Genomic DNA, 9413 nt, shown 5'->3' with positions numbered 1-9413 from the left:
ATTTCTTCGAATCTGTTTTTGTCCCATTTAACGGAATCCATCTTGTTAACAGCAACAATTAATTGTCTAACACCTAAGGTGTAAGCTAATAAAGCGTGTTCTCTGGTTTGACCATCTTTAGAGATACCNGCTTCGAATTCACCAACACCACCAGCAATAATTAAGATACCACAATCAGCTTGAGAAGTACCAGTAATCATATTTTTGATGAAATCTCTGTGACCTGGAGCATCAATAACGGTAACATGGTATTTTGGAGTTTCGAATTTCCATAAAGCGATATCAATAGTGATACCTCTTTCTCTTTCAGACTTCAATTTATCTAAAACCCAAGCGTATTTGAAAGAACCTTTACCNAATTCAGCAGCTTCTTTTTCGAATTTTTCAATGGTTCTTTTATCGATACCACCACACTTGTAAATTAAGTGACCGGTGGTAGTAGATTTACCGGAATCGACGTGACCAATAACGACTAAGTTAACGTGTTGTTTTTCTTTACCCATTTTGTAATAAGTTGTTAGATGAAGAAAGAAAAAATTTGATAATTTGTAAAATTGGGAAGACGTAGCCTTTTTTATAAAAGTTTTTCAGGAAGGCGAATTGCGATAGAAACACTAACAAAACAAAAAAAAAAAGTGAAGAAAAAAATTTTTTTTTTCAGCATCCCTTTATTGTATGGGGACTGCACACAGTCAGGCGATGCGTGACTCAATTTACCCAGGCACGGGGCTGATCCGGTGATGATAGTTACCTCCATGTTCCACACAATTCCATGTAGTTCCACGATTGCACCTCAGAGTTCACTGCTGCCTGCTCGGTGTTGCCTGCTCGGTTTCCAGTGCTCAATTAAACGTCAAATGGTCAATTGGGCAATCCAACCAGTGTAGTGCCGGGTGGAGATTTACCCTTGCTGGAGTAATATGGCCATTCACACGACTAAGTTTTTTTTTTCCTTTCATTTTTCCTGCACACAGCAACGAATTTGAGAGAACCTTCGATGAGCGGTGTATGGGTTTTTGTGTGTTGCTCACGTGATCATTTTGGATTATATAATCGCCAATATATTTTGCAACCAGGTATTCAGTTATTGATTTAATATATAATATATAGAGAGAGAAGTCAGCGCCTTCTTTTCTTTTTCGGGGGATCGTCACTTAGCTTTTTAAGTAGTTCTTGGTTGCTTTTAACCGAGTTTAGATCCTGATATCCAACTTGAGTAGGCGGGTCTTCGTTGATGGATATTTCCGGGTCGTCATTTTGAGCTGCTTCGGCCAATTTAGAATTGATTGACGAAGAAGAAGTGGATAGTTTACCGTACTGTAAGTTTTTGATTGATTTTCTAGGAGAAGGTAAAGAAGGCATGGACTGGGTTTTAAAATCGTCACCGCTTAAGTTTCTAGCAAATTCTAGTAGAGTAGTTGGTTTATTTAAATTCAAAGGAGCGAAAATACACCAATTCAAATCGAATAAATCGGGTAAAATTAGTTTTTTCTTACCATTTGATTTAGATAGAATTTCCCATAGATAGCTTAGGGACACAATTGGGATATTCCATTTTTTAGCGGCGTTGATTTTATTTGTTGAAGAAAGTAGAGAAACACTTTTATCTGAATCGTTATAAGTGGGACAATTGATGATATCTGATTTGTAATTGAAGAGTTGACTATTTGAAATTAATTTTTTTTTGAAAAGATTAATATTGATGATTAATAAATTTTTAGAAGAATTGAGGGTTTCACAGTATTTGAAGCCTAATAATTCTATTAGTTTAGGGATATGTAATAATTCTATACCGGTGAATCCACTAATGCAAATTTCCAAAGGTTGATTGGAAGGAGTTATTGATTTGAAAGGAACTGACCAATTATCATGAACGATTTTTTTATAAAAAATCGATCTTTCGATAAACCATTCATTTATAATTAGGATTTTCCGATCGTTAATTTTTTCTTTGTAGAATCCGGGGATTTTTTTGAAAGACGAATTGGTTAAACAGGAATTATACGGGATTAAGATGTGAGTGATCGTTTCGTCGTTTTCTTGAGTAGTATTAACTTCCCCGTCGTTTGACGTGATGACGTTGGTCAATAATTTAATTTGATGATTGGTGAAACCAATTATTAGGAACTTCAAACCAGAAAACAATTTTAGTTTAGTTGATTCTATTTTAGTCGGGGTGGGTTCTTCATCTTCCTCCTCGCTTTCGTCCCACGAAGATTGTTTTGGTTTGTATTCATTATTTATCATGATTGAGTTCCAAACATCGATTCTTTTCTTTAATGGTTTATCGGATTTATTTTCTTCCCGTTTAGTTAATTGATCCCAGATATTGCATCCGTTTAATTCGGTGGTCTCCAGGGTTATTATGTAGTCATCCACCGGTAATGACGCTCCTCTTTCGAGCGAGTCTATGATCCAAAGGGGATGCACTGTGGGGATATTCCATTTATTGGACATTTGATATCGTTTACCCGATAATTCGGTTGATATATTAATACTGATGGAACTTCTTAATACATCGGTGGCCTCGCCACCATTATTATTAACGAAGCTCGAAAGCGACGTGAACTCATACAAGTATTTCACGTATTTGGTTCGATGGGGGTATTTTTCAAGCTGTAAATCAACCGAGTTGGTGGGGTTTAATCTGGATATACATATTGAATAATTTTCAAAGGTTTTTTCTAAAAAATTATTGATGGTTTGATTATTGTCATTCAACCAACTCTGGTATATGGACGGAATCGCTTTAAAATTAATGAAGATTATATCATTTCGATTCTTAACACAGTATTTATATTTGGGAGTATCTTTATTACCAACCACCAAGATGTTCACGTCGGTCATTAGATCCGGGTAGTACTTGCCTCCCAATGCCTCCAACTGGGAAATCATCACATTTCTCTGGTCAATCGGAACCGCAGTGAAACATATCCGATAATTGGCAAACGGCTTCATCCTTGGTGAAGTAGTCTTCTGCTTATACTACAACGCGTTAGTAGATTATATACTAGATGTACGGACCAAGGAAAACCTCCGTACATTTAGAAAATAAAAAAAAAAAAAAAAAAAAAAAAAAAACACCAAAGTGGTAAATACACCCCTCTCACCAATCGGAGTAAGTGACCCTGGAAAACACCCGTTCATCCCGTCGCGCAAGTGTGAGCTCACCAACTTGCTCCTGCTCCGCTACTAAATGCTATCGGAATGTGGTGGGCACACGGTGGTTCCCACACGGTGGGTCCCACCAAAAGGGTAATTCCCAAATACCACTAGTGTCATTTCATCCTGTCAATTTACGATTAGACGAGCGGTGGGTCCGGTCCTCGTAAAACATGGGCTTATCTACCCTGGCACTTCCCCCATGGCTGCACCAACGACCGCATTTATTGATTGAGCGGCCATCTTGTTGATGCATCTATATATATCTAGATCCCCCGGGAGCGCTGCACGTGACCGTGCCCTTCCGGAATCTATAATTAACCTCTGGTGTCCCGATGCGGCCGCCGCCCCCCGATTCAGAATTGTTCTTGGAACATGCAATTATTTTTTGTACCTGTTTTCACTTCGTCCTTTTTGTGTGTTGGGTTTCCCGCTGGTTTTGTGCTGGCAGCGGCGTGAAATTGTCTGACCTGCCTGCCCCTTTTGGCAGGCGGTGTCGGGCACCTTCCCCAAAGGGGTAGGCCCCATTCTGAAAACGGTAGCGCTCACAAGACCACTCATTATTTGCACGGCATCTTTACTATAAATAACTGATTGCAAACAATGGTAACAATAACAAACGATTGGGAAACAAACCTCGACGTTCCCCCAAAAAATCGGTTTGTTTGTTTATTTGTTTAATTTAGTAATAGAATGGGAGGAATTTCTTTTTTCCATCGAACTATTTGGAATGGAATGAGTTAATTGCCCTTACAATTTTTTTACGAAATGATGAAGCCTTAAAATTTATTGTATATAAATGTAACCAGATCCAATATCCTTGGGTTCATATTTTTTTTTTCTAATTCTTTATTCAATACACTCGCTTATATTTCAAAAATGCAATTCTCATCTATCCTCGCTACCTCCGCTTTAGTTGCTGGTTCTTTAGCCGCTTACACTAACGATACCACCGTTACCACCGATGTTACCGTTACTGGTTACACCACTTACTGTCCATACTCCACCGAAGTTACCATCACTACTTGTAAAGAAAACAAATGTGCTCCAACCACCATTCACGTTACTGAAGCCACCACTTTAACTGTTACTGAAGAATGTGTTGTTCCAACTTCTTACACCACTGATTTCGTTACTTCTACTTCTACTTTAGCTTGTACCGAATGTGAACACTCTACTGAAGCTCCAAAATCTTCTGCTCCAGCCACCACTGAAGCTTCTTCTTCTCAACCAACCACCTTAGCTGCCGAATCCTCTTCTGCTCCAGCCACCACCGCTGAAGTTTCTTCTTACGAAGCTGGTGCCGCTAGAAACGTTGCTGGTGTTGCCGCTGGTGTTGCCGCCGTTGCCGCTGCTTTATTCTAAGCTTTTTAACTTTTAGTTTATCAACTTTAGTTTATTTTTTAATTTAATGTCATTTGGTTTGGTTTTATCTTTCATTTTTCTTTTTTCGTTTATAAAAAGTTTCTGTATTTTTCTTTACTGCTTTCTAATTACCCTTTCGTCTAAATTTTTTACTTCGGTTTAGTATTAATTAATATATTAATTGTCCTACTTTGTTTGTAGCATTGTTCCGCATTGATCTCGCAGCCTTATCGAATATCTCGAATATTTTCGATCTCGGCGCTCACACCGCCCTCAGTGTTCTCTCAGTGTTCCCAATCCCTAACGCTCTCAGGGTTCATTGGTTCATTGGTTCATTGGTTCATTGGTTCATTGGCTCATTGGCTCATTGGCTCATTGGCTCATTGGCTCATTGGTTTCAGTAGCAAAAAAGAAAGTCTACAGCACGATGGTTTCCATTATGGTCTCCCACTAACGTACTCAGCATCGCTCTCAGCAGCTTAATAATTATTGATCGGACGGGTAATCATGCTTTATGCTGGATATGGCCGTAGACATCGGTTTCGAATTCAAGGCCATTATACGGCCATGTTACTCACAAAGCAAATTTTCCAATTTTCATTGACGGGCCCGAAAGAGTGGGTTTTCGGGGTTGCTGTAGCCACTGGTGTTTAAAGTAATGTATTTAATAAGTAATAAGCTGAATATTTATTATTTATAGTCAAATTTGTAATATATATTTAAATTTTTTGTCGAAGCGGCCTTCGACTAACCATTCATGGTCTAACATGATTAACAGCAAAAAGATCAATCTATATAATAAATTAATCCACTCCATAATCAGTTATTAGTAGGTATCTAGCTAATATCATGGTCGTCCATACTGGAACATAAGTCTATATGTATAGTATAAATATATGTGGTCGATAGAGGTCTGGTCTACCCACATAACCCGATAATATTTAAATTGTGGTCGAAACTGTCCAGCTCCCACTCTCCTTATCCATGTATGTTGAACCGTGAAGCTCTGCCGATGTACCGTTCGCATAAAACTGAGACTTATAGACGTCCTTTTTAAGTATATCGGTAAGGTTTATATACGTAGACACTTTCATAATGGAAAATCCCATTGGTAATGGATAGAAGTAGGCAATGCTTAATTTGGTATAAACATGTGCTTCAGTTTGGTTTCAATGCATAGAATAATCGTGTGCCTTGGTTGTCCATTTTGAACTTGTCTACTAGACCACAGAAGTCATCCAATGAACATGATTCAAACTGAAGTGGCTGGCCTTGGTTACTTCCAGATACAGCACCATCCACTTTTCTCTACAACTACTTTAAATGCATTTTTAAATGCAATTTCTTACCGTCCAGTGGATTAATGATTCAATGTTGTAACTGCTTGCGGCTGCGAAATCCTTCATTTGATCAAGTACTTCCTCAAATACTATGTCATTCTCCATATACTATATCGTACTCGATCATAATTTCATACTCCATATATATAAGAAGACAGATTTCCTGAGCCGTCGAAGAAAATTTGCTCCTTGGGCATCCTAGTATCATTTTAAGATGCTCCATTTGCTTTATTATGTTACGAATCTTCATTCAAAAATCCCCTTCCAGGTTCTAAGAATGTCTAAATACTATACCTATCCATTCGTGGAAGAAGGAGCACCGAGTGTAAATACAAATGGAAGGATGGGCACTCATTAGTGTACATGATCTGAGTTCTGGGTAGGTTATTGGAGGCTATTTTTCGAATCTGGGAAGGTATTCTTTTCAAGAGTGAGACGATATTTAGTACTGGATACTATACCTGTCTATTCATGGTATCAAGAATCTAGCACCGAGTGTAAATACAACTGGGCCTGGGGCACTCATTGAAAGATCTAAACCCTAGATAGGAATCAGTAGACGGTATCGAATATAATATATGTAATTTTGCAATATTTAGTGTAGACTGCGAAAACATCTTGATCTTTAGTTAATGTATACCTATTTTTTCACATTTTTTACAATTTTTACAATTTTTACAATTTTTTACAATATTTACAATTTTTATCATCAAAACACATTTATTTAATCAGCTTTATCAGACATGACCTGTTTAACTGGTTCAGTTTCATTTATATATAATTTATGTTCTTGAATATATCGAATAACAGAATTAGGTAAAAGATATTGAACCGACATGCCTCTTCTTATAAATAATCTAATTTTGGTTGAACTAATATCATTATAAATCAATTGTTTAATAACCAAAACATTTCTTCTATGTTCGTACATTATATCATGGCTTAATAAAAAGCTTCGAACATCAGCACCGGTTCTTTCCACAATTAAACATCCATATTTTCCTAAAATATGATGTAAATCTTGGTCTGCCCATACATCTGGTTCTCCCATTGATTCAATCAAATCTCCTCCGGCTAATAGCATTATTTTAACTCCTCTTTTCTCACCATTTGAATCCCTTATTCCTCCTCTTTTAATATTAATTTCTTCATTGAAATGATCCAACACTAATGCGGTTCTCGTATATTTATTTTGTAATGATTCCCAGGCATCAACCATTAACCAAGAACTGGTTCTTTCACAAGCCAATTCACACATTCTAACTCGATGATGCGAGGGGGCCAATCCTTGTTTTTTATAATTATCGCTAACTGGGGAATAATATCCTCCGATAACTTCAAATTTGGTTTGTTCATTGATTGCATCCAATGCCATTTCAAACATTCTCAAATGTAAATAAGTAATTGGTGAAAATGATCCACATGCAACTATAACTAAAGGATATTTATTGTCTTCTGATAAGGTGGTGGCTAATCGATGAGTTGGAAATTGATATTTATCTAAACTTTTGGCTTGTCTCTGAATTCCATGCGGTACTTCTTCTAAATCAGCAATTTGTGACGATCTAACTTTAGCGGTTGGTGGTAATATTAACTTACCTCCTTTATTGATTGGTTTCTCTGGATGGTTTTCCTCTTCCTCACTCGACGACGTAGACAAGTCCGTATGCTTTCTTGGAATCCTTGATTCCAACCCTTTCTCCTTATTCTTATCTTCTCCAACTTCACTCAATGATGGATGCGGTGGTGGGGCATCAACAGAATCCCCCAAGTCGGCCAATACAAATGGCTGGATTGGTGCATTACTTGGAATCTCTGACAGTGGAGCAGTGGGCTCGATATTGCGATTCAATGATGGTGGTGTGAAATTAGGATCATTAGTTGGATCCATCGTATATATACTTTAAAAACCTTAATTTATTTGCTCAGCAATTTGTAACACAATTAACTAGTCTAATCCTTGACCTATACCTTTAATACTCCAACGCTATAACAATATCTCCTGGATATCTTAATCTCAAACGTCAATAGCCTCAAACCAGTGCCAATTCAAGTCTACTTATGTCATAGACGTTGAGTTTTAACTCGGTTTTTTTTTTTTTTTTTTTTTTTTTTTTGGTTTTTCCTCAGAGTCAATTTTTCCCACTGTTTTTTTTCTCTGTTTTAAGTAGTGCTTTTCTTACTTTTGTTCTGCTGCCATTATTCTGTCGAATGACCTCATTCCCTGGCTATACCCGTGGAAGATAACGCTGTTATCTGCTTGCAATGTATGGCCATCTAGCCACTGGGTCCGGGGTGGCCACTGGGCGTTGGCTGGGGATCTGCTCGGTTCCTTCGTCGGAGTGCTCCCCCCATCAAATCGGATTGTACTGTAATCTTACATTACCGGTTATACTTTAAAAGGCTGAAGGACGACTAAAACCCGATCGGACACCCACTTCATTGTGGTGGCTTCGGGGTTAGTTCTGCTCAATCCCCGAACACCTCAGTCGTCTTTGGAGGAGTTCACCGTAGTTGAAAAAATTGGCAAAAAGAAAAGCCCGATGCGGGGGTCGAACCCGCAACCTTGTGATTAAAAGTCACACGCTCTAGCCATTGAGCTAACCAGGCGCTTTTCATGTCGAGAAATTAGACATGGGTAGATAAGTTGAATAGGTGGTCTTTGAAGAAAACTTTGAGCGGTTTCGGGCGGATTTTTAACTGAAGCATGTTGGAGGCTTTGCTATGGTCTGCTATGGTTAGGGGGTGCAGAGAAGTGCATGGACGGGATTGGTGGGATAAGAAATACTTGTATATATTATGTAAATAGACATCACGGGAGGGAATGAGAGAACTCTAATGGTGACTTGAGCGACTACTTCATTGAGCGACTACTTTATAGCTGATTGAAGATAGCTCTTTGAAGTACAGCTGAAGATAGCTCATTAGATAGCTCCGTGGACCAAAGAAATATACTACTATTGGTTTTATTTAGTATTGGTTGAATGGTTATTCTTTTTGCGTGTGATGGTGCCCGTGTTGAACCTATGTGGATGCACGGTCTGATCTGCCTCATATATATTCTGGTATACGAGAAGTTTTGGAATGAAACCAAGAACCTAAATGCTTATACTTCAAACAGGAAGGTCCGGAGTATTCAGCAGCAATCAGTCATAATTGGGAATAACTGTGTACAGACGTGTTTGATGCCGAAAGCTATTTGAAAAGAGAGTTAATGCCAGCGACAAAAGTGGCGATGAAATTATAGCTGGGACGACGAGATGTACTTTTTAATCTTAGAACGAAACTAGGTGACTGGAGCTCTAAGTATTGTTTTATAGCTTGGAGCATACGGCTGCAAAATTCGCAACCGTACTATCGATCACCCTCATGTGATTTGTGGTGATATCCTAGTCGTCAGGAGCTGGAAATCCTTCGTATGAAGAGCAAGCCCCCAATACGATACATGAATCAATACATTAATACATTATTCATGCATTAATCAATACACTAATACATTAATACTCTAATACATTAAGCAATACATTAATAAATCAATACATTAAT

At 38.0% G+C, this 9413-nt stretch overlaps 3 protein-coding genes and 1 non-coding gene across 4 annotated transcripts; 1 reads left to right on the top strand and 3 right to left on the bottom strand.

The window, feature by feature from the left end:
- Nucleotides 1–1149: 1149 nt before the first annotated feature.
- HYPBUDRAFT_96186 (protein kinase activating protein) lies at nucleotides 1150–2955 on the bottom strand (the record flags this gene model as incomplete). Its single annotated transcript, XM_020223966.1, has 1 exon — nucleotides 1150–2955. A coding segment is annotated over one exon (1806 nt), but the record flags the coding sequence as incomplete, so codon positions are not given.
- Nucleotides 2956–4041: 1086 nt separating this feature from the next.
- On the top strand, nucleotides 4042–4715 carry HYPBUDRAFT_140899 (uncharacterized protein; the record flags this gene model as incomplete). The annotated part of the gene is made up of 1 exon (XM_020219768.1): nucleotides 4042–4715. The coding sequence occupies one exon, from the start codon at nucleotides 4042–4044 to the stop codon at nucleotides 4525–4527; it is 486 nt and encodes a 161-aa protein (XP_020075552.1). The 3' UTR covers nucleotides 4528–4715.
- Nucleotides 4716–6591: 1876 nt separating this feature from the next.
- HYPBUDRAFT_167465 (nicotinamide-nucleotide adenylyltransferase) lies at nucleotides 6592–7758 on the bottom strand (the record flags this gene model as incomplete). The annotated part of the gene is made up of 1 exon (XM_020222770.1): nucleotides 6592–7758. One exon carries the CDS (start codon nucleotides 7756–7758, stop codon nucleotides 6592–6594), a length of 1167 nt encoding a protein of 388 aa, XP_020075551.1.
- A 646-nt stretch (nucleotides 7759–8404) lies between these two features.
- HYPBUDRAFT_t121 lies at nucleotides 8405–8477 on the bottom strand. Its single transcript has one exon. It is a non-coding gene; the product is annotated as a tRNA-Lys (tRNA).
- Nucleotides 8478–9413: the final 936 nt, after the last annotated feature.

The sequence above is a fragment of the Hyphopichia burtonii genome (genome assembly GCF_001661395.1).
Source record: "Hyphopichia burtonii NRRL Y-1933 unplaced genomic scaffold HYPBUscaffold_5, whole genome shotgun sequence".
NCBI classification, from domain to species: Eukaryota; Fungi; Ascomycota; class Pichiomycetes; order Serinales; family Debaryomycetaceae; genus Hyphopichia; species Hyphopichia burtonii.
This window is presented reverse-complemented; position numbering and strand designations above follow the sequence as displayed.